The 25703-nt window shown below is 39.9% G+C and overlaps 1 protein-coding gene across 1 annotated transcript in view; it reads left to right on the forward strand.

Annotated features, from left to right (window-relative positions):
• Positions 1 to 25703, forward strand: part of BRWD3 (bromodomain and WD repeat domain containing 3) — a 466754-nt gene that overhangs the window by 102117 nt on the left and 338934 nt on the right. Inside the window, exon 23 of the mRNA XM_053715025.1 lies at positions 8548 to 8713. Within this exon, the coding sequence (XP_053571000.1) occupies positions 8548 to 8713 (166 nt within the window). The remainder of the gene's footprint in view (positions 1 to 8547; positions 8714 to 25703) is intronic.

The raw sequence follows: 25703 nt of genomic DNA on the forward strand, positions 1-25703 counted from the left end.
TGTCTATCCTTAGCATAAGGTGAGCAGCACAGCACTGGCATGGTACACAGAGCACACACATAAGTACCATGACATGATGATATTTGAAACCAGCAGTGCCCTTTTTTTTTTTTTTTTTTCTTTTTCTTTCATGTAATTAGCAAGAGTCCATGCGCTAGTGACGTATGGGATATACATTCCTACCAGGAGGGGCAAAGTTTCCCAAACCTCAAAATGCCTATAAATACACCCCTCACCACACCCAGAATTCAGTTTTACAAACTTTGCCTCCCATGGAGGTGGTGAAGTAAGTTTGTGCTAGATTTCTACGTTGATATGCGCTTCGCAGCAGGTTTTCCTCTCAGAGTGCAGTGAATGTCAGAGGGATGTGAAGAGAGTATTGCCTATTTGAATACCATGGTCTTCCTCTAGGGGATCTTTTTCATAGGTTCTCTGTTATCGGTAGTAGAGATTTCTTCTCCTACCTCCCTTTTCAGATCGACGATATACTCTTATATACCATTACCTCTACTGATTCTCGTTTCAGTACTGGTTTGGCTATCTACTATATGTAGATGAGTGTCTTGGGGTAAGTAAATCTTATTTCTATTTATGACACTCAAAGCTATGGTTGGGCACTTTATATGTAAAGTTCTAAATATATGTTTTAAACTTATATTTGCCTTGATTCAGGATAATCAGTATTCCTTCTTTCAGACTGTCGGTTTCATTTTTTGGGAAAATGCATATGAATAAATATTTTTTCTTACCTTGAAATTTTCAAATTGACTTTTTTCCTTGCGGGCTGTTAGTCTTGCGGGGGCAGAAAATGCTTCAATTTATTACGGGCGACCTTTTTTGACGCAAAATTTCGTCATTTCCGGCACCATAGTTGACGCCGGAAGTTTTCACGTGGGTGCGTCATTTTTGACGCATGTGTGTTAGACGTTTTTTTGCGCCAAAAATTTGGGCGTCGTTTTTTGGCGCCAAAACATGTGGGCATCCTACTTGGCGCCAAAAAAAGTGGGCGTCATACTTGGCGCCAGTTTTTTTCACATTATTTTAGTCTCATTTTTTTGTTGCTTCTGGTTGCTAGAGGCTTGTTTGTTTTGCATTTTTTCCCATTCCTGAAACTGTCATTTAAGGAATTTGATAATTTTGCTTTATATGTTGTTTTTTCTATTACATATTGCAAGATGTCACAACCTGACCCTGGATCAGAATCTACTTCTGGAAAGACGCTGCCTGATGTTGGTTCTACCAAAGCTAAGTGCATTTGTTGTAAACTTTTGGTAACTGTTCCTCCGGCTGTAGTTTGTGTTAGTTGTCATGATAAACTTTCTAACGCAGATAATGTCTCCATTAGTAATAATCCATTACCTGTTGTTGTTCCTTCAACATCTAATGTTCAGGATGTTCCTGTTAATGTAAGAGAATTTGTTTCTAATTCTATTAGGAAGGCTCTGTCTGTTATTCCTCCTTTCAGTAAACGTAAAAGGTCTTTTAAAACTTCTCATATCTCAGATGAATTTTTAAATGACCGCCATCATTCTGACTTATCTATTTCTGATGAGGATCTCTCTGGTTCAGAAAATTCTGCCTCAGATATTGACACTGATAAATCTTCATATTTATTTAAGATGGAATTTATTCGTTCTTTACTTAAAGAAGTGTTGATTGCATTAGATATGGAGGAGTCTAGTCCTCTTGATATTACAACTAATAAGCGTTTAAATTCAGTTTTTAAACCTCATGTAGTTATTCCAGAAGTTTTTCCAGTTCCTGATGCTATTTCAGAAGTAATTTCTAGGGAATGGAATAGTCTGGGTACTTCATTTACTCCTTCACCAAGGTTTAAAAAATTGTACCCTTTGCCATCTGACAGATTAGAGTTTTGGGAGAAAATCCCCAAAGTTGATGGGGCTATCTCTACTCTTGCTAAACGTACTACTATTCCTACGGCAGATAGTACTTCGTTTAAGGATCCTTTAGATAGGAAGCTTGAATCCTTTCTAAGGAAGGCTTATTTATGTTCAGGTAATCTTCTTAGGCCTGCTATTTCTTTGGCTGATGTTGCTGCAGCTTCCACTTTTTGGTTGGAGGCTTTAGCGCAACAAGTGTCAGACCATAATGCTTATAGCATTGTTAAACTTCTTCAACATGCTAATAACTTTGTTTGTGATGCCATTTTTTATATCATTAGAGTTGATGTCAGGTATATGTCTTTAGCTATTTTAGCTAGAAGAGCTTTATGGCTTAAATCTTGGAATGCAGATATGACTTCTAAGTCAACATTGCTTTCTCTTTCTTTCCAAGGTAATAAATTATTTGGTTCACAGTTGGATTCAATAATTTCAACTGTTACTGGGGGGAAGGGAGCCTTTTTGCCTCAGGACAGAAAATCTAAAGGTAAATATAGGGCTGCTAATCGTTTTCGTTCCTTTCGTCAGAATAAGGAACAAAAGCCTGACCCTTCCCCTAAAGGAACAGTTTCCGTTTGGAAACCTTCTCCAGTCTGGAATAAATCCAAGCCTTTTCGAAAGTCAAAACCAGCTCCTAAATCTGCATGAAGGTGCGGCCCTCATTCCAGCACAGCTGGTAGGGGGCAGGTTACGATTTTTCAAAGATGTTTGGATCAATTCGATTCACAGTCTTTCGATTCAGAACATTGTTTCACAAGGGTACAGAATAGGTTTCAAGGTAAGGCCGCCTGTGAGAAGATTTTTTTCTCTCACGCATCCCAGTAAACCCAGTAAAGGCTCAGGCGTCTCTGAAATGTCTTTCAGACCTAGAGTCAGCTGGGGTAATTATGCCAGTTCCAGTTCTGGAACAGGGTCTGGGGTTTTACTCAAATCTATTCATTGTACCAAAGAAAGAGAATTCCTTCAGACTAGTTCTGGATCTAAAAATATTGAATCGTTATGTAAGAATACCAACATTCAAAATGGTGACACTAAGGACTATTCTGCCTTTTGTTAAGCAAGGGCATTATATGTCCACAATAAACTTACAGGATGCATATCTTCATATTCCAATTCATCCAGATCACTATCAGTTCCTGAGATTCTCTTTTCTAGACAAGCATTACCAGTTTGTTGCTCTTCCGTTTGGCCTAGCAACAGCTCCAAGGATCTTTTCAAAGGTTCTCGGTGCCCTTCTATCTGTAATCAGAGAACAGGGTATTGCGGTATTTCCTTATTTGGACGATAGCTTGGTACTTGCTCAGTCTTTACATTTTGCAGAATCTCATACGAATCAACTTGTGTTGTTTCTTCAAAGACATGGTTGGAGGATCAATTTACCAAAGAGTTCCTTGATTCCTCAGACAAAGGTAACCTTTTTGGGTTTCCAAATAGATTCAGTGTCCATGACTTTGTCTCTAACCAGAAAAGAGACGTCTGAAATTAGTTTCAGCTTGTCGAAACCTTCAGTCTCAATCGTTCCCTTCGGTAGCTTTGTGCATGGAAATTCTAGGTCACATGACTGCTGCATCGGACGCGATCCCTTTTGCTCGTTTTCACATGAGACCTCTTCAGCTTTGTATGCTGAACCAATGGTGCAGGGATTATACAAAGATATCACAATTAATATCCTTAAATCCCAAAGTTCGATCTTCTCTGACTTGGTGGTTGGATCACCATCGTTTAATTCAAGGGGCCTCTTTTGTTCGTCCAACCTGGACTGTGATCTCAACAGATGCGAGTCTTTTAGGTTTGGGAGCTGTATGGGGATCTCTGACAGCGCAGGGGGTTTGGGAATCTCAGGAGGCGAGATTACCAATCAACATTTTGGAACTCCGTGCGATTTTCAGAGCTCTTCAGTTCTGGCCTCATCTGAAGAGAGAATCGTTTATTTGTTTTCAGACAGACAATGTCACAACTGTGGCGTATGTCAATCATCAAGGAGGGACTCACAGTCCTCAGGCTATGAAAGGAGTATCTCGGATACTTGTATGGGCGGAATCCAGCTCTTGTCTAATCTCTGCGGTTCACATTCCAGGTATAGACAATTGGGAAGCGGATTATCTCAGTCGCCAGACGCTACATCCGGGCGAATGGTCTCTTCACTCTGAGGTATTTCTTCAGATTGTTCAAATCTGGGGACTTCCAGAAATAGATCTGATGGCCTCTCATCTAAACAAGAAACTTCCCAGGTATCTGTCCAGATCCAGGGATCCTCAGGCGGAAGCAGTGGACGCGTTGTCGCTTCCCTGGAATTATCAACCTGCTTATATATTTCCGCCTCTAGTTCTTCTTCCAAAAGTGATTTCCAAAATCCTAATGGAGCGTTCGTTTGTACTGCTGGTGGCTCCAGCATGGCCTCACAGGTTTTGGTATGCGGATCTCGTTCGGATGGCCAGTTGCCATCCTTGGACTCTTCCGTTAAGGCCAGACCTTCTATCTCAAGGCCCATTTTTCCATCAGGATCTCAAATCATTAAATTTGAAGGTATAGAGATTGAACGCTTGATTCTTACTCATAGAGGTTTCTCTGACTCAGTGATTAATACTATGTTGCAGGCTCGTAAATCTGTATCTAGGAAGATTTATTACAGAGTCTGGAAGACTTACATTTCTTGGTGTTCTTCTCATAAATTCTCTTGGCATTCTTTTAGAATTCCAAGAATTTTACAGTTTCTTCAGGAAGGTTTGGATAAGGGTTTGTCTGCAAGTTCCTTGAAAGGACAAATCTCTGCTCTTTCTGTTCTTTTTCACAGAAAGATTGCTAATCTTCCTGATATTCATTGTTTTGTACAGGCTTTGTTTCGTATCAAGCCTGTCATTAAGTCAATCTCTCCTCCTTGGAGTCTTAATTTGGTTCTGAGGGCTTTACAGGCTCCTCCGTTTGAACCTATGCATTCTCTGGATATTAAATTACTTTCTTGGAAAGTTTTTTGTTCCTTTTTGCCATCTCTTCTGCTAGAAGAGTTTCTGAGTTATCTGCTCTTTCTTGTGAATCTCCTTTTCTGATTTTTCATCAGGATAAGGCGGTGTTGCGGACTTCATTTAAATTTTTACCTAAAGTTCTGAATTCTAACATTAGTAGAGAAATTGTTGTCCCTTCATTGTGTCCTAATCCTAAGAATTCTCTGGAGAGATCTTTACATTCTTTGGATGTGGTTAGAGCTTTGAAATATGTTGAAGCTACTAAAGGTTTCAGAAAGACTTCTAGTCTATTTGTTATCTTTTCTGGTTCCAGGAAAGGTCAGAAGGCTTCTGCCATTTCTTTGGCATCTTGGTTAAAGTCTTTGATTCATCATGCTTATGTGGAGTCGGGTAAGTCCCCGCCTCAAAGGATTTCGGCTCATTCTACTAGGTCAGTTTCTACTTCCTGGGCTTTTAGGAATGAAGCTTCTGTTGATCAGATTTGCAAAGCAGCAACTTGGTCTTCTTTGCATACTTTTACTAAATTCTACCATTTTGATGTTTTCTCTTCATCTGAAGCAGTTTTTGGTAGAAAAGTACTTCAGGCAGCTGTTTCAGTTTGATTCTTCTGCTTATTGTTTCATTTTTTTGATTTGGGTTGTGGATCTTTTTCAGCGGAATTTGCTGTCTTTATTTTATCCCTCCCTCTCTAGTGACTCATGCGTGGAAGTTCCACATCTTGGGTATCTGCTATCCCATACGTCACTAGCTCATGGACTCTTGCTAATTACATGAAAGAAAACATAATTTATGTAAGAACTTACCTGATAAATTCATTTCTTTCATATTGGCAAGAGTCCATGAGGCCCACCCTTTTTTTGTGGTGGTTATGATTTTTTTGTATAAAGCACAATTATTCCAATTCCTTATTTTTGATGCTTTCGCTCCTTTCTTATCACCCCACTTCTTGGCTATTCGTTAAACTGAATTGTGGGTGTGTTGAGGGGTGTATTTATAGGCATTTTGAGGTTTGGGAAACTTTGCCCCTCCTGGTAGGAATGTATATCCCATACGTCACTAGCTCATGGACTCTTGCTAATATGAAAGAAATGAATTTATCAAGTTCTCACATAAATTATGTTTTTAAAGAAGGAAACCAAAGTTCTGAATACAGTTTTCAAAGGAGGATACGTAACATGTTTATAAACACTTGATATTATCAGACACAGCCCTAAGCACACACAGTGAATATGTATAAGCCTTATATACAGTGCTCATACATCAGCCTCATGTGCGTAGACATTCTATTTGCCTGAGTCAAATATGCGTGCACACTATATATGCATAAGCCCCAAGCTCGCACACAGTTGGTACAAATTAGCACCCACCAGACAGTGTATGCAAAAAAGCACAGTAACTTTCTATAACCACCTTGCATGTAAGGTTGTAGCTAAGTCCGGTGGTCCTGGTGATAGGCGACAGGCAGACTCCATTTGGGGCTCCGGACATATAATCTGACAGGTCAATGTGAGACCCGAACCAGGAACTAGTCAGAGATACGATGAGACGATCATGTGCAGCCATGCCTATCGCACGGATAACTACACCCAAAAACAAGAATGATAGATTACAGATAGTATCGTCAGCGCCAAAAATATGTGCCACACAAACTACTCCTCGTATAAAGCGAGGTCTCCCAACAGGACCCCAAATATGAATAGAGAAAGAATGCTTAGAGGAAGTGCTATGGTAACCCTAGAAGGGGGTTAATAGCTTAAGGTGGATCCCAAAGATATGTGGCTAAAGATGTGGTGCTAGTAGATATGTATCAATAGATGTAGTATAAAATACAATTTATTATGCTACACATTAGTGAAGACGATTCATAAAAATGCATAAAATATTAAAAAACATATAGAGTTAATACATCAAAGAGAGTAGTTGGTAAAAAATGAATAATATATAGCTAGTACATCAAAAGGCTAATACATCAAGCTAAAACATCATGGGCTAATGCATCAAACTAAAAGATCATGCTAAAAACAATGGCTGATTGGATAGGAATATATATAAGGTTCCTATTGTATGATTGAAAAGGTAGCTATTGGTCCGGACTTAATCGGTCCAATAAGTGTCCTCAATGGACAGTGATGAGAAAGTCTAAAAGTCTATACAGTCCAGATTGAAGGTTACAGATGGCTAATATTTCCATGAACTTGGGTACAACAGATCCGTGATGAGTGGTTTAGATGCAATAAAAAATCCAAACAAAAAATGTATAAATAAATAAATATATATATATATATATATATATATATATATATATATATATACCTATGTTGAAAAAAATGTGAACAAAGGGGAAAAGAAAAAAAAAAAAGTTGAAAAAATGACCCAAAAAGTGGTGCAAAAATGAAAGTGAAAATACAAAAATTGGTAAAAAAATGGTAAAAAATATATATAACAAACTATATAGATAACTATATAGAGAAATAAGGTGTACATCTAAAACTGAAAAATAAAAATGAAGATGAAAATAAAAAAATAAAATAAAAATAAATTGCTGTGCAATTAGTGTTGTATTCCTAAATGTGATATCCCATATGATGACCCATATAGTGATAGTGGGAATGATTGTTCCTCTTCTTAGAAGAATTAAACCACATTAGTAACGTTTTGTTATGAATAATAGTGGATAATTAACGTTTTTGTGAATAATAGTAGATGACGTGTAGAGAATACAGTAGTAAAAACCTTTAGGATATCCTAAAAGGGAATAGAAATAAACATAGTGCAATAATGCTACTAAATATGAATAATATAGGTATTCAACTTACCAAATGAACCTGAGCCGTTATACCAGTATAGCCAATGCGTTTCGGTCCCTGGGCACCAGTCTTGAAAAATGTCCCAAGGGACCGAAACGCGTTGACTATACTGGTATAACGGCTCAGGTTCATTTGGTAAGTTGAATACCTATATAAGTGACCACGCCCATTTGTTGGTGCTTTCCACCCTACAAGCTCTCTGAGCTACACACACACACACTGTAGTTTAAAAAAAATAATAATAAAAATTTCGGTTTCAGTTTTCGGCCAGGGGCATCCTGAGTTTTCATTTCGGTGCATCCCTAATTCTTTTGTAGTTATGTACAGCAGTTTAATGTCCCTTTTACGCTTTTAAAATTCTGCAAATTGCCTAAACCGGCCATTTGGTTTGCAGTATCTGCAGGTTACAGAATTTGCTTTTTGATCTCTAGGAAGTGTGAGTCAAACACAAAAGTAAGAGATGTTTAATGTTCTTTTAAACTCACAATTGAATTCCTGTCATAACGTTAAAAAAAAATACTTACTATGTTATCACTTCTTGTGAAAAGTGGATTTTTTTCTATTCTTCTAGAGAACCTGTAGTAGATCCTGCAGGATCAATAATTCTATCCCTGCACAGTTCAACACAGTGATTGCTTGATCAGGGCAGGATCTTATTTATATTGGTGCCCAACTGGAAAAGAAGAGAAGATAAATATTCAATAGATTTTTCCAAAAGGAGTTTAAAAAGTAATTTTGGTAGCAAAATTTGCAGTGTGCTTTCTGGAAAGTATTTATTTTGCATGTAGGTTCAGTGCTGCTGTGCATACTGGATATATAAGGAAATACCCTTGTCTTTATTTTATAATTGTTTACTATTTTAATGCTGCTTTTTAGTGAGTCTTCAAGCGACTATTCAGACTGGACTGCAGATGCTGGGATTAATCTTCAACCTCCCAAAAGGAAGACAAGGCAGACAACACGGAGAATGTGTAGCAGCTCTGAAGAGGAGAACGGCAAAGAGGATGGAAAACAACGGAAACGCAAACAATTAAGAAGAAAGGTTTGAACGCCATTTACGTAATCCTGGTGCAATATTTTATATAGTCTTATGTATATTTAATATTCAAGTGTATTCTTTACAGTCTAAAAATGTCTTGCATTTTTTCCTCCCCAACAACTGAATTAAAACCATTATTAATGGCATCTTAAAGTGCCATTATACTCAAATAATTACATGCTCTAATCTGTTGTAGCATGTTATTTTAAAACTATTGAACCTAGATTACTAGGGGTTAAACACACAGTAGAAATACTGCTCGGGGCTCGAATAGCACTTCTGGTCCTGAGCACATTACCCCAATATCCAATCAGCAGCGCTGGGCGCAGAACTCAGATGTGGAACTAGTGCTGCTGATTAGATCAGCAGTGTTTTCCATTCGGGACCAGCAGTGCTCTGTTATTCCTGAGCGGTATTTCTACTGTGTGTGTGTGCGGTTAAACACACAGTAGTCTAGGGTCGATTCTTTTGATCCTTTTCAACTCCCAACTTCCTTTGGAGTAGGGTTAGAATCAAGAATTTCTCCAAGCAATTATGAAGTAACCTGTTAAATAGGGTGTTTACTTTTATTAGTTTCCTTTTAAAAACTCTTGGGCTTTCAACTATATCCAAGGAGTGCTTTTCTAACGTAAAGTACATGCAAGTTCTACTCTATAATAGGTAGACACATACTAGTTGACATCCGTAGTTTTATGTTCCTTATTTATATTGCCTCATTGATCAGACTTACCATCGTTACCATCGTTGCCATCGTTCACCTATTGATTGGACTTATACCTTTTATTAAATATGAACTTTTCTATTGATGCACTGACTGCTAATCACACATCAATTGCTTAGCAGTTGTACTCTTACATCAATTAGTAGAATGTTAAAGGGACATTTAACTGCTGGGTACAACTACAGTAGTAGCATGGTTACTATTCACCATGCTATTGGTTTCCCTCCTGTACATGCAACTCTTTAACCACTTCATGCCGTTTGGACGTTCCATGCCATTCTAACAGAGCTGGGCTTTAACACCATTAGGACAGCATTGAACATCCTACCTTATATGGCGTCCTGCAGCCTCCCCCTTTGACGTAAGCAAGAATTGGACTGGGGGGGGGGGTGCCTAGCAGCGTAGGCAGTCCCCCATGATCTGATCCCGGCCTTGAGATCACATGATCACGTTGACAATCACGTGATTTCATTTTTGCAGCAAGTTTTTACGTCGGAACTTTGCTCCGATGTTAACACTTTGATGTTGTCACAAAGGGGTTAAAGCCATTCTCTAATTTTGCCTCATTATAGAATTCAGTTGGTAAAGCTCTGCATTTTATACCGGGCGCCGCCACCTTGTAGCTCACGTATTATTGCATCCTGTGGTAGGAGCAGTGCACTTTCACAGATCTGCTTTTTTCACAGCTGTACCTTTTCACTTCAGTTTAGCTCATATAATAGAGGGACAAAGTTTTTTTTTTTTTTTTCTTTCCTTTTTTGCACAGTTTAAATGTTAAATAATATAAACTCCAAGATGTTGGGATCCAGTGTGAAATGCAGATCTTCACAAACTGATAATTGTAAGGGGTTAAAATTAGATAACGATTTTGAAGACAGCTGCAAGCACAGGAGGAAGAATAGCATGGTGACTAATTGTACTCAGCAGTTTCATGTTCCTTTTAAATCAGCAGTTCATTTTTTAAATACTATGCTCACTTCTGGTTCATCAAGCCAATCTGGAGTCAGATATGCTCCTTGCCCACACATTATACATTTTTTTTTTTTAGTTTGGGTATCTCAGAGGTCCCATGCTGAGATGCTTTGACAAGGGCTAAAGATAATTAATATAAAGGTCCTTAGGAGGTTATAAGAACCACACCACCTAAATGATTTGCAAAAGTCTTACAGTTTACTTTTCTCAGATTAGCAAATGAGATTTGTTATTTTAATAGTCCATGCTTATAAAAATGTCAGCCAAAGAAAAGAACTGCTTTCCCTATTTTAGATGCCATTCTCTCCAAGATCACTGATTTTTAGCAATAACCATTTTATTCTAGGATGTTCGCATTGCTAAGAAGATTCATGTTCATTACTTGCCCTCTTATTTCACATTTGCTCCCAAAACCTTAAAGGAACATTAAATCCAAAATGCAATTCCTCAAAGTTTAATCAAAAAAATCTTCGTGATTTATTCCCACTACTCTTCCTGTAATTTAAATAGCACATTTCCACTCCTCCAGAGAAGCCATAGTGCATTCTGTGGAAATCATACCCTTACCATCCTACATAGTTATCACTTGATCATAGCAGAAGCCCATTTATGTTTCTCCAACATAGGTGTGTCCGGTCCACGGCGTCATCCTTACTTGTGGGATATTCTCTTCCCCAACAGGAAATGGCAAAGAGCCCAGCAAAGCTGGTCACATGATCCCTCCTAGGCTCCGCCTACCCCAGTCATTCTCTTTGCCGTTGTACAGGCAACATCTCCACGGAGATGGCTTAGAGTTTTTTAGTGTTTAACTGTAGTTTTTATTATTCAATCAAGAGTTTGTTATTTTAAAATAGTGCTGGTATGTACTATTTACTCAGAAACAGAAAAGGGATGAAGATTTCTGTTTGTATGAGGAAAATGATTTTAGCACCGTAACTAAAATCCATGGCTGTTCCACACAGGACTGTTGAGAGCAATTAACTTCAGTTGGGGGAACAGTGTGCAGTCTCTTGCTGCTTGAGGTATGACACATTCTAACAAGACGATGTAATGCTGGAAGCTGTCATTTTTTCCCTATGGGATCCGGTAAGCCATGTTTATACGATGGTAAATAAGGGCTTCACAAGGGCTTATTAAGATTGTAGACTTTTCTGGGCTAAATCGATTCAGTTTTAAAACATATTTAGCTTTGAGGAATCATTTTATCTGGGTTTATTGATATTATAATATCGGCAGGCACTGTATTAGACACCTTATTTCTCTGGGGCTTTCCCAAAGCATAAGCAGAGCCTCATTTTCGCGCCGGTGTGGCGCACTTGTTTTTGAGAGGCATGGCATGCAGTCGCATGTGAGAGGAGCTCTGATACTTAGAAAAGACTTTCTGAAGGCGTCATTTGGTATCGTATTCCCCTTTGGGCTTGGTTGGGTCTCAGCAAAGCAGATACCAGGGACTGTAAAGGGGTTAAAGTGTTAAAACGGCTCCGGTTCCGTTATTTTAAGGGTTAAAGCTTCCAAATTTGGTGTGCAATACTTTTAAGGCTTTAAGACACTGTGGTGAAAATTTGGTGAATTTTGTACAATTCCTTCATGTTTTTTCGCAATTGCAGTAATAAAGTGTGTTCAGTTTAAAATTTAAAGTGACAGTAACGGTTTTATTTTAAAACGTTTTTTGTACTTTATTATCAAGTTTATGCCTGTTTAACATGTCTGAACTACCAGATAGACTGTGTTCTGAATGTGGGGAAGCCAGAATTCCTGCTCATTTAAATAAATGTGATTTATGTGATAATGACAATGATGCCCAAGATGATTCCTCAAGTGAGGGGAGTAAGCATGGTACTGCATCATTCCCTCCTTCGTCTACACGAGTTTTGCCCACTCAGGAGGCCCCTAGTACATCTAGCGCGCCAATACTGCTTACTATGCAACAATTAACGGCTGTAATGGATAATTCTGTCAAAAACATTTTAGCCAAAATGAACCCTTGTCAGCGTAAGCGTGGCTGCTCTGTTTTAGTTACTGAAGAGCATGACGACGCTGATATTAATATCTCTGAAGGGCCCCTAACCCAATCTGAGGGGGCCAGGGAGGTTTTGTCTGAGGGAGAAATTACTGATTCAGGGAACATTTCTCAACAGGCTGAACCTGATGTAATTGCATTTAAATTTAAGTTGGAACATCTCCGCATTCTGCTTAAGGAGGTATTATCCACTCTGGATGATTGTGAAAAGTTGGTCATCCCAGAGAAACTATGTAAAATGGACAAGTTCCTAGAGGTGCCGGAGCTCCCAGAAGCTTTTCCTATACCCAAGCGGGTGGCGGACATTGTTAATAAAGAATGGGAAAGGCCCGGTATTCCTTTCGTCCCTCCCCCCATATTTAAAAAATTGTTTCCTATGGTCGACCCCAGAAAGGACTTATGGCAGACAGTCCCCAAGGTCGAGGGAGCGGTTTCTACTTTAAACAAACGCACCACTATACCCATAGAGGATAGTTGTGCTTTCAAAGATCCTATGGATAAAAAATTAGAAGGTTTGCTTAAAAAGATGTTTGTTCAGCAGGGTTACCTTCTACAACCAATTTCATGCATTGTCCCTGTCACTACAGCCGCATGTTTCTGGTTTGATGAACTGATAAAGGCGCTCGATAGTGATTCTCCTCCTTATGAGGAGATTATGGACAGAATCAATGCTCTCAAATTGGCTAATTCTTTCACCCTAGACGCCACTTTGCAATTGGCTAGGTTAGCGGCTAAGAATTCTGGGTTTGCTATTGTGGCGCGCAGAGCGCTTTGGTTGAAATCTTGGTCGGCTGACGCGTCTTCCAAGAACAAGCTACTAAACATTCCTTTCAAGGGGAAAACGCTGTTTGGCCCTGACTTGAAAGAGATTATCTCGGATATCACTGGGGGTAAGGGCCACGCCCTTCCTCAGGATCGGCCTTTCAAGGCGAAAAATAGACCCAATTTTCGTCCCTTTCGTAAAAACGGACCAGCCCAAAGTGCTACGTCCTCTAAGCAAGAGGGTAATACTTCTCAAGCCAAGCCAGCTTGGAGACCAATGCAAGGCTGGAACAAGGGAAAGCAGGCCAAGAAGCCTGCCACTGCTACCAAGACAGCATGAAATATTGGCCCCCGATCCGGGACCGGATCTGGTGGGGGGCAGACTCTCTCTCTTCGCTCAGGCTTGGGCAAGAGATGTTCTGGATCCTTGGGCGCTAGAAATAGTCTCCCAGGGTTATCTTCTGGAATTCAAGGGACTTCCCCCAAGGGGGAGGTTCCACAGGTCTCAGTTGTCTTCAGACCACATAAAAAGACAGGCGTTCTTACATTGTGTAGAAGACCTGTTAAAAATGGGAGTGATTCATCCTGTTCCACTAAGAGAACAAGGGATGGGGTTCTACTCCAATCTGTTCATAGTTCCCAAAAAAGAGGGAACGTTCAGACCAATCTTAGATCTCAAGATCTTAAACAAGTTTCTCAAGGTTCCATCTTTCAAGATGGAAACCATTCGAACTATTCTTCCTTCCATCCAGGAGGGTCAATTCATGACCACGGTGGATTTAAAGGATGCGTATCTACATATTCCTATCCACAAGGAACATCATCGGTTCCTAAGGTTTGCATTCCTGGACAAACATTACCAGTTCGTGGCGCTTCCTTTCGGATTAGCCACTGCTCCAAGGATTTTCACAAAGGTACTAGGCTCCCTTCTAGCGGTGCTAAGACCAAGGGGCATTGCAGTAGTACCTTACCTGGACGACATTCTGATTCAAGCGTCGTCCCTTCCTCAAGCAAAGGCTCACACGGACATTGTCCTGGCCTTTCTCAGATCTCACGGCTGGAAAGTGAACGTGGAAAAGAGTTCTCTATCCCCGTCAACAAGGGTTCCCTTCTTGGGAACAATTATAGACTCTTTAGAAATGAGGATCTTTCTAACAGAGGCCAGAAAAACAAAACTTCTAGACTCTTGTCGGATACTTCATTCCGTTCCTCTTCCTTCCATAGCTCAGTGCATGGAAGTGATCGGGTTGATGGTAGCGGCGATGGACATAGTTCCTTTTGCGCGCATTCATCTAAGACCATTACAACTGTGCATGCTCAGTCAGTGGAATGGGGACTATACAGACTTGTCTCCGAAGATACAAGTAAATCAGAGGACCAGAGACTCACTCCGTTGGTGGCTGTCCCTGGACAATCTGTCTCAAGGGATGACGTTCCGCAGACCAGAGTGGGTCATTGTCACGACCGACGCCAGTCTGATGGGCTGGGGCGCGGTCTGGGGATCCCTGAAAGCTCAGGGTCTTTGGTCTCGGGAAGAATCTCTTCTACCGATAAATATTCTGGAACTGAGAGCGATATTCAATGCTCTCAAGGCCTGGCCTCGGCTAGCGAGGACCAAGTTCATACGGTTTCAATCAGACAACATGACAACTGTTGCGTACATCAACCATCAGGGGGGAACAAGGAGTTCCCTAGCGATGGAAGAAGTGACCAAAATCATTCTATGGGCGGAGTCTCACTCCTGCCACCTGTCTGCTATCCACATCCCAGGAGTGGAAAATTGGGAAGCGGATTTTCTGAGTCGTCAGACATTGCATCCGGGGGAGTGGGAACTCCATCCGGAAATCTTTGCCCAAGTCACTCACCTGTGGGGCATTCCAGACATGGATCTGATGGCTTCTCGTCAGAACTTCAAAGTTCCTTGCTACGGGGCCAGATCCAGGGATCCCAAGGCGGCTCTAGTGGATGCACTAGTAGCACCTTGGACCTTCAAACTAGCTTATGTGTTCCCGCCATTTCCTCTCATCCCCAGGCTGGTAGCCAGGATCAATCAGGAGAGGGCGTCGGTGATCTTGATAGCTCCTGCGTGGCCACGCAGGACTTGGTATGCAGATCTGGTGAATATGTCATCGGCTCCACCTTGGAAGCTACCTTTGAGACGAGACCTTCTTGTTCAGGGTCCGTTCGAACATCCGAATCTGGTTTCACTCCAGCTGACTGCTTGGAGATTGAACGCTTGATTTTATCGAAGCGAGGATTCTCAGATTCTGTTATCGATACTCTTGTTCAGGCCAGAAAGCCTGTAACTAGAAAGATTTACCACAAAATTTGGAAAAAATATATCTGTTGGTGTGAATCTAAAGGATTCCCTTGGGACAAGGTTAAGATTCCTAGGATTCTATCCTTCCTTCAAGAAGGATTGGAAAAAGGATTATCTGCTAGTTCCCTGAAGGGACAGATTTCTGCCTTGTCGGTATTACTTCACAAAAAGCTGGCAGCTGTGCCAGATGTTCAAGCCTTTGTTCAGGCTCTGGTTAGAATCAAGCCTGTTTACAAACCTTTGACTCCTCCTTGGAGTCTCAATTTAGTTCTTTCAGTTCTTCAGGGGGTTCCGTTTGAACCCTTACATTCCGTTGATATTAAGTTATTATCTTGGAAAGTTTTGTTTTTAGTTGCGATTTCTTCTGCTAGAAGAGTCTCAGAATTATCTGCTCTGCAGTGTTCTCCTCCTTATCTGGTGTTCCATGCAGATAAGGTGGTTTTACGTACTAAACCTGGTTTTCTTCCAAAAGTTGTTTCTAACAAAAACATTAACCAGGAGATTATCGTACCTTCTCTGTGTCCAAAACCAGTTTCAAAGAAGGAACGTTTGTTGCACAATTTGGATGTTGTTCGCGCTCTAAAATTCTATTTAGATGCTACAAAGGATTTTAGACAAACATCTTCCTTGTTTGTTGTTTATTCAGGTAAAAGGAGAGGTCAAAAAGCAACTTCTACCTCTCTCTCTTTTTGGATTAAAAGCATCATCAGATTGGCTTACGAGACTGCCGGACGGCAGCCTCCCGAAAGAATCACAGCTCATTCCACTAGGGCTGTGGCTTCCACATGGGCCTTCATGAACGAGGCTTCTGTTGATCAGATATGTAGGGCAGCGACTTGGTCTTCACTGCACACTTTTACCAAATTTTACAAGTTTGATACTTTTGCTTCTTCTGAGGCTATTTTTGGGAGAAAGGTTTTGCAAGCCGTGGTGCCTTCCATTTAGGTGACCTGATTTGCTCCCTCCCTTCATCCGTGTCCTAAAGCTTTGGTATTGGTTCCCACAAGTAAGGATGACGCCGTGGACCGGACACACCTATGTTGGAGAAAACAGAATTTATGTTTACCTGATAAATTTCTTTCTCCAACGGTGTGTCCGGTCCACGGCCCGCCCTGGTTTTTTAATCAGGTCTGATAATTTATTTTCTTTAACTACAGTCACCACGGTACCATATGGTTTCTCCTATGCAAATATTCCTCCTTAACGTCGGTCGAATGACTGGGGTAGGCGGAGCCTAGGAGGGATCATGTGACCAGCTTTGCTGGGCTCTTTGCCATTTCCTGTTGGGGAAGAGAATATCCCACAAGTAAGGATGACGCCGTGGACCGGACACACCGTTGGAGAAAGAAATTTATCAGGTAAACATAAATTCTGTTTTTCCTTATTGGCTGCAGCAGAAGACATATGATAAACATACGCTAGTGGCTTTTCAAAGGGTATCTGTCAACTACAGAGGTAGGTGGAAGCTTAAATTGTAAGCAGATTCTTTACAATGCAGTGATCAATTGGAGTACATATATCAAAAACCCTGATTTCTTTCATGTAATTAGCAAAAGTCCATGAGCTAGTGACGTATGGGATATACATTCCTACCAGGAGGGGCAAAGTTTCCCAAACATTAAAATGCCTATAAATACACCCCTCACCACACCCACAAATCAGTTTTACAAACTTTGTCTCCTATGGAGGTGGTGAAGTAAGTTTGTGCTAGATTCTACGTTGATATGCGCTCCGCAACAGGTTGGAGCCCGGTTTTCCTCTCAGCGTGCAGTGAATGTCAGAGGGATGTGAGGAGAGTATTGCCTATTTGAATGCAATGATCTCCTTCTACGGGGTCTATTTCATAGGTTCTCTGTTATCGGTCGTAGAGATTCATCTCTTACCTCCCTTTTCAGATCGACGATATACTCTTATATATATATATATATATATATATATATATATATATATATATATATATATATATATATATATATATATATATATATATATATATATACCATTACCTCTGCTGATTTTCGTTTCAGTACTGGTTTGGCTTTCTACAACATGTAGACGAGTGTCCTGGGGTAAGTAAGTCTTATTTTCTGTGACACTCTAAGCTATGGTTGGGCGCTTTTTTTATAAAGTTCTAAATATATGTATTCAAACATTTATTTGCCTTGACTCAGGATGTTCAACATTCCTTTTTTTCAGACAGTCAGTTTCATATTTGGGATAATGCATTTGAATCAATCATTTTTTCTTACCTTAAAAAATTTGACTTTTTCCCTGTGGGCTGTTAGGCTTGCGGGGGCTGAAAATGCTTCATTTTATTGCGTCATTCTTGGCGCAGACTTTTTTGGCGCAAAAAATCTTTTCCGTTTCCGGCGTCATACGTGTCGCCGGAAGTTGCGTCATTTTTTGACGTTCTTTTGCGCCAAAAATGTCGGCGTTCCGGATTTGGCGTAATTTTTGGCGCCAAAAGCATTTAGGCGCCAAATAATGTGGGCGTCTTATTTGGCGCTAAAAAAATATGGGCGTCACTTTTGTCTCCACATTATTTAAGTCTCATTTTTCATTGCTTCTGGTTGCTAGAAGCTTGTTCTTTGGCATTTTTTCCCATTCCTGAAACTGTCATTTAAGGAATTTGATCAATTTTGCTTTATATGTTGTTTTTTCTCTTACATATTGCAAGATGTCTCATGTTGCATCTGAGCCAGAAGATACTTCAGGAAAATCGCTGCCTGGTGCTGGAACTACCAAAGCTAAGTGTATCTGCTGTAAACTTTTGGTAGCTGTTCCTCCAGCTGTTGTTTGTATTAAATGTCATGACAAACTTGTTAATGCAGAAAATATTTCCTTTAGTAAAATACCATTACCTGTTGCAGTTCCATCAACATCTAATGTTCAGAGTGTTCCTGATAACATAAGAGATTTTGTTTCTGAATCTATTAAGAAGGCTATGTCTGTTATTCCTCCTTCTAGTAAACATAAAAAGTCTTTTAAAACTTCTCTTTATCCAGATGAATTTTTAAATGAAATTCCTCATTCTGATTTTAATGATTCTTCTGGTTCAGAGGATTCTGTTTCAGAGGTTGATGCTGATAAATCTTCATATTTATTTAAAATGGAATTTATTCGTTCTTTACTTAAAGAAGTCCTAATTGCATTAGAAATTGAGGATTCTGGTCCTCTTGATACTAAATCTAAACGTTTAGACAAGGTCTTTAAATCTCCTGTAGTTATTCCAGAAGTTTTTCCTGTTCCTGGTGCTATTTCTGAAGTAATTTCCAGGGAATGGAATAATTTGGGTAATTCATTTACTCCTTCTAAACGTTTTAAGCAATTATATCCTGTGCCGTCTGACAGATTAGAGTTTTGGGACAAAATCCCTAAAGTTGATGGGGCTATCTCTACCCTTGCTAAACGTACTACTATTCCTACAGCAGATGGTACTTCCTTTAAGGATCCTTTAGATAGGAAAATTGAATCCTTTCTAAGAAAAGCTTATTTGTGTTCAGGTAATCTTCTTAGACCTGCTATATCTTTGGCGGATGTTGCTGCAGCTTCAACTTTTTGGTTGGAAACTTTAGCGCAACAAGTAACAGATCATGATTCTCATAACATTATTATTCTTCTTCAACATGCTAATAATTTTATCTGTGATGCCATTTTTGATATTATCAGAGTTGATGTCAGGTTTATGTCTCTAGCTATTTTAGCTAGAAGAGCTTTATGGCTTGAAACTTGGAATGCTGATATGTCTTCTAAATCGACTCTACTTTCCCTTTCTTTCCAGGGTAATAAATTATTTGGTTCTCAGTTGGATTCTATTATCTCAACTGTTACTGGTGGGAAAGGAACTTTTTTACCACAGGATAAAAAATCTAAGGGTAAAAACAGGGCTAATAATCGTTTTCGTTCCTTTCGTTTCAACAAAGAACAAAAGCCTGATCCTTCATCCTCAGGAGCAGTTTCAGTTTGGAAACCATCTCCAGTCTGGAATAAATCCAAGCCTTCTAGAAAAGCAAAGCCAGCTTCTAAGTCCACATGAAGGTGCGGCCCTCATTCCAGCTCAGCTAATAGGGGGCAGATTAAGTTTTTTCAAAGAAATTTGGATCAATTCTGTTCACAATCTTTGGATTCAGAACATTATTTCAGAAGGGTACAGAATTGGTTTCAAGATAAAACCTCCTGCAAAGAGATTCTTTCTTTCCCGTGTCCCAGTAAACCCAGCGAAAGCTCAAGCATTTCTGAAATGTGTTTCAGATCTAGAGTTGGCTGGAGTAATTATGCCAGTTCCAGTTCTGGAACAGGGGCTGGGGTTTTATTCGAATCTCTTCATTGTACCAAAGAAGGAGAATTCCTTCAGACCAGTTCTGGATCTAAAAATATTGAATCGTTATGTAAGGATACCAACATTCAAAATGGTAACTGTAAGGACTATCCTGCCTTTTGTTCAGCAAGGGCATTATATGTCTACAATAGATTTACAGGATGCATATCTGCATATTCCGATTCATCCAGCTCACTATCAGTTTCTGAGATTCTCTTTCCTAGACAAGCATTACCAGTTTGTGGCTCTGCCGTTAGGCCTAGCAACAGCTCCAAGAATTTTTACAAAGGTTCTCAGTGCCCTTCTATCTGTAATCAGAGAACAGGGTATTGTGGTATTTCCTTATTTGGACAATATCTTGGTACTTGCTCAGTCTTCACATTTAGCAGAATTTCATACGAATCGACTTTTGTTGTTTCTTCAAAATCATGGTTGGAGGATCAATTCACTAAAAAGTTCATTGATTCCTCAGACAAGGGTAACCTTTTTGGGTTTCCAGATAGATTCAGTGTCCATGACTCTGTCTTTGACAGACAAGAGACGTCTAAAATTGATTTCAGCTTGTCGAAACCTTCAGTCACAATCATTCCCTTCGGTAGCCTTATGCATGGAAATTCTAGGTCTTATGACTGCTGCATCGGACGCGATCCCCTTTGCTCGTTTTCACATGCGACCTCTTCAGCTCTGTATGCTGAACCAATGGTGCAGGGATTACACAAAGATATCTCAATTAATATCTTTAAAACCGATTGTACGACACTCTCTGACGTGGTGGACAGATCACCATCGTTTAGTTCAGGGGGCTTCTTTTGTTCTTCCGACCTGGACTGTAATTTCAACAGATGCAAGTCTTACAGGTTGGGGAGCTGTGTGGGGGTCTCTGACAGCACAAGGGGTTTGGGAATCTCAGGAGGTGAGATTACTGATCAATATTTTGGAACTCCGTGCAATTTTCAGAGCTCTTCAGTTTTGGCCTCTTCTGAAGAGAGAATCGTTCATTTGTTTTCAGACAGACAATGTCACAACTGTGGCATACATCAATCATCAAGGAGGGACTCACAGTCCTCTGGCTATGAAAGAAGTATCTCGAATTCTGGTTTGGGCGGAATCCAGCTCCTGTCTAATCTCTGCGGTTCATATTCCAGGAATAGACAATTGGGAAGCGGATTATCTCGGTCGCCAAACGTTGCATCCGGGCGAATGGTCTCTTCACCCAGAGGTATTTCTTCAGATTGTTCAAATGTGGGAACTTCCAGAAATAGATCTGATGGCTTCTCATCTAAACAAGAAACTTCCCAGGTATCTGTCCAGATCCCGGGATCCTCAGGCGGAGGCAGTGGATGCATTATCACTTCCTTGGAAGTATCATCCTGCCTATATCTTTCCGCCTCTAGTTCTTCTTCCAAGAGTAATCTCCAAGATTCTGAAGGAATGCTCGTTCTGCTGGTAGCTCCAGCATGGCCTCACAGGTTTTGGTATGCGGATCTTGTCCGGATGGCCTCTTGCCAACCGTGGACTCTTCCGTTAAGACCAGACCTTCTGTCGCAAGGTCCTTTTTTCCATCAGGATCTCAAATCCTTAAATTTAAAGGTATGGAGATTGAACGCTTGATTCTTGGTCAAAGAGGTTTCTCTGACTCTGTGATTAATACTATGTTACAGGCTCGTAAATCTGTATCTAGAGAGATATATTATCGAGCCTGGAAGGCTTACATTTCTTGGTGTCTTTCTCATCATTTTTCCTGGCATTCTTTTAGAATTCCGAGAATTTTACAGTTTCTTCAGGATGGTTTGGATAAAGGTTTGTCCGCAAGTTCCTTGAAAGGTCAAATCTCTGCTCTTTCTGTTCTTTTTCACAGAAAGATTGCTAATCTTCCTGATATTCATTGTTTTGTACAAGCCTTGGTTCGTATAAAACCTGTCATTAAGTCAATTTCTCCTCCTTGGAGTTTGAATTTGGTTCTGGGGGCTCTTCAAGCTCCTCTGTTTGAACCTATGCATTCATTGGACATTAAATTACTTTCTTGTAAAGTTTTGTTCCTTTTGGCCATCTCTTCTGCCAGAAGAGTCTCTGAATTGTCTGCTCTTTCTTGTGAGTCTCCTTTTCTGATTTTTCATCAGGATAAGGCAGTGTTGCGAACTTCTTTTGAATTTTTACCTAAGGTTGTGAATTCCAACAACATTAGTAGAGAAATTGTAGTTCCTTCATTATGCCCTAATCCTAAGAATTCTAAGGAGAAATCGTTGCATTCTTTGGATGTTGTTAGAGCTTTGAAATATTATGTTGAAGCTACTAAGACTTTCCGAAAGACTTCTAGTCTATTTGTCTTCTTTTCCGGTTCTAGAAAAGGCCAGAAAGCTTCTGCCATTTCTTTGGCATCTTGGTTGAAATCTTTAATTCATCATGCCTATGTTGAGTCGGGTAAAACTCCGCCTCAGAGGATTACAGCTCATTCTACTAGGTCAGTTTCTACTTCCTGGGCGTTTTAGGAATGAAGCTTCGGTTGATCAGATTTGCAAAGCAGCAACTTGGTCTTCTTTGCATACTTTTACTAAATTCTACCATTTTGATGTGTTTTCTTCTTCTGAAGCAGTTTTTGGTAGAAAAGTACTTCAGGCAGCTGTTTCAGTTTGAATCTTCTGCTTATGTTTTCATTTAAACTTTATTTTGGGTGTGGATTATTTTCAGCAGGAATTGGCTGTCTTTATTTTATCCCTCCCTCTCTAGTGACTCTTGCGTGGAAAGATCCACATCTTGGGTAGTCATTATCCCATACGTCACTAGCTCATGGACTCTTGCTAATTACATGAAAGAAAACATAATTTATGTAAGAACTTACCTGATAAATTCATTTCTTTCATATTAGCAAGAGTCCATGAGGCCCACCCTTTTTTGTGGTGGTTATGATTTTTTTGTATAAAGCACAATTATTCCAATTCCTTATTTTTTATGCTTTCGCACTTTTTTCTTATCACCCCACTTCTTGGCTATTCATTAAACTGATTTGTGGGTGTGGTGAGGGGTGTATTTATAGGCATTTTAAGGTTTGGGAAACTTTGCCCCTCCTGGTAGGAATGTATATCCCATACGTCACTAGCTCATGGACTCTTGCTAATATGAAAGAAATTAATTTATCAGGTAAGTTATTACATAAATTATGTTTTCCTTTTTAATATGAGGAGAGTCCATGGCTTCATTCATTTCTTGTGGGAAATACAGAACCTGCAGAACCTGGCCACCAGGGAAGGCAAAGACACCCCAGCCAAAGGCTTAAATCCCTCCCCCCATCCCCCAGTCATTATTTGCCTTTCGTCACAGGAGGATGGCAGAGAAGTGTCAGCAGATTCGGAGTAGTCTCTTATGGAGGGTAGTACCCTTCGGCATGGGACTGGAGTTTTAAGTAGTCTTGTCAGCCTCTCACTGAGAGCATTGACTAATATTGGGGTCTGGAGATGCAGGGAGAGTCTTTCTGCGAAACCATTTAGACTTGTATTAACAACTCCTAAGCAATCTGTGTTGACGAGTAGAGAGATATACAGAGGGCGACTCCTAGTGCAGATTAGTAAGCAAAGCGTAAACCCACCAGCTTAACCCTTCAGAGAGATACTCAGAGTATAAAGCACACTGTAGTGCTAATGCAGCAAGCTGGGTATATTACAGTGGCCCAGCGCACATACCACTCCGGTGTAGAATGGTCCAAGGTGTTTAAAATTCTCAAATGAAAAAATAGGAGACTCCAGAAGTATAAAAACACTTTATATATAAAAATATAACTGTTTACATTAAAATATCAGTAATTACGCTACGCGTTTCTCAGAGCTGACCACTCTGTTTCCTCAGGCAAGTAATACTGATCTGTAGCTGAAGTCTCCTATTTGTATCCCCTCAAATCAATTAAAACATCGGTCACACCCAGTTTAACAATTACTTATGCAAATGTTACTATGGTTACTTTCACAGAGAATGATTTTTCTTAGTAGAGAAAATATATAGCACATTTTGTGCACAGATCTACTTTAAAACTTTTAGCCAGAATTCAAACAAGTGTGTGACAGTTAATACCATGTATCTAATGAACTTTTTCAAAAAACAGATACATATACAAGGTCTGCGAATAACATTTTCACAGGAAAAAAGGTACAACACCAATATAGTTGGTTCATAACTTTTGAACAATCGCTTTTTGTGAGTAGAAATAAACTACTTATTTATTTATCATGCAATTGTGTTGACTAGTTTCACTGCCTGCTTCTATCACTCAAGTCCATGTCAGGTGTGATGCTACAAGACTGGCAAACTTGAGAGACTATGTGTCTGTTCCACGGCGGTGATTCCGGTGAGATAGTTTCATTTTATACTCATATAATAACGCATGAAGACAGGGTCACAGTGTGACTCCTTTTATCTGAATGGAATCAATGGTTAATATCTCCGGAAGGGGATTATTGAACAGGGGGGATTGACGCATAATTTGCTTTATTATATTTTACTGCGACATGTGTGAGATGAGGCTCAGGCAGATGTTGGAACATTCAGGTTTTACTTTCATTTTGGATTACTGCGCGGCCTGTTAGGTTTGGCGTGCTTATTCCAGGAGCAAGTAATACTCCAAAATGATGCAGCCACTGGTGGATTTTTATGTGCTTGTGAAGACCTGGGGTCGCTGCCTAGGTCCCCAAACAGATTATCAATCAATGGATGGTCCGCAGCACTATAGTACAAAATCACTTTATTGTTAACATTATTAAACGAAAAGGTGACGTTTCGGGGTTATCCCCATTAATCATACAATTTGTGCAATCTTTTACAAACAGCTTTTAAAGGCATTTTCTTCTGTTATGTGTGATCAGTCCACGGGTCATCATTACTTCTGGGATATAACTCCTCCCCAACAGGAAATGCAAGAGGATTCACCCAGCAGAGCTGCATATAGCTCCTCCCCTCTACGTCAGTCCCAGTCATTCTCTTGCACCCAACGACTAGATAGGATGTGTGAGAGGACTATGGTGATTATACTTAGTTTTTATGACTTCAATCAAAAGTTTGTTATTTTACAATAGCACCGGAGCGTGTTATTACTTCTCTGGCAGAGTTTGAGGAAGAATCTGACAGAGATTTTTTACTATGATTTTAACCGGAGTCGTTAAGATCATATTGCTGTTCTCGACCATCTGAGGGAGGTAAAGGCTTCAGATCAGGGGACAGCGGGCAGATGAATCTGCATTGAGGTATGTGGCAGTTTTTATTTTCTGAATGGAATTGATGAGAAAAGCCTGCCATACCGTTAAAATGACATGTATGTATACACTTCAGTATTCTGGGGATGGTATTTCACCGGAACTACTGTGTTAAAGGTCACTAATCCTTTTAATAACTATTCTCATGTTAAACGTTTTTGCTGGAATGTAGAATCGTTTACATTGCTGAGGTACTGTGTGAATAAATGTTTGGGCATTATTTTCCACTTGGCAGTTTTTTGCTTTAATTGTGACAGTTTCGTTTCTCTTCACTGCTGTGTGGGAGAGGGAGGGGCCGTTTTTGGCGCTCTTTGCTACGCATCAAAAAATTCCAGTCAGCTACTTTTATATTTCCTGCATGATCCGGTTCATCTCTGACAGATCTCAGGGGTCTTCAAACTTCTTTGAAGGGAGGTAAATTCTCTCAGCAGAGCTGTGAGAATTCTTATAGTGACTGTGTATAAAAAACGTTGTTTTGTTTTCTTATGTACAAATTTAATTAGTGTTGTTTTTTTTACTAATGGGAACAAACCTTTGCTAAAAGTTGTGTTGTTTTAAAATTTGATGCAATAACTGTTTTTTCAGTTCATTATTTCAACTGTCATTTAATCGTTAGTACCTCTTTGAGGCACAGTACGTTTTT

The sequence above is a fragment of the Bombina bombina genome, chromosome 1, assembly GCF_027579735.1.
Source record: "Bombina bombina isolate aBomBom1 chromosome 1, aBomBom1.pri, whole genome shotgun sequence".
NCBI lineage: Eukaryota > Metazoa > Chordata > Amphibia > Anura > Bombinatoridae > Bombina > Bombina bombina.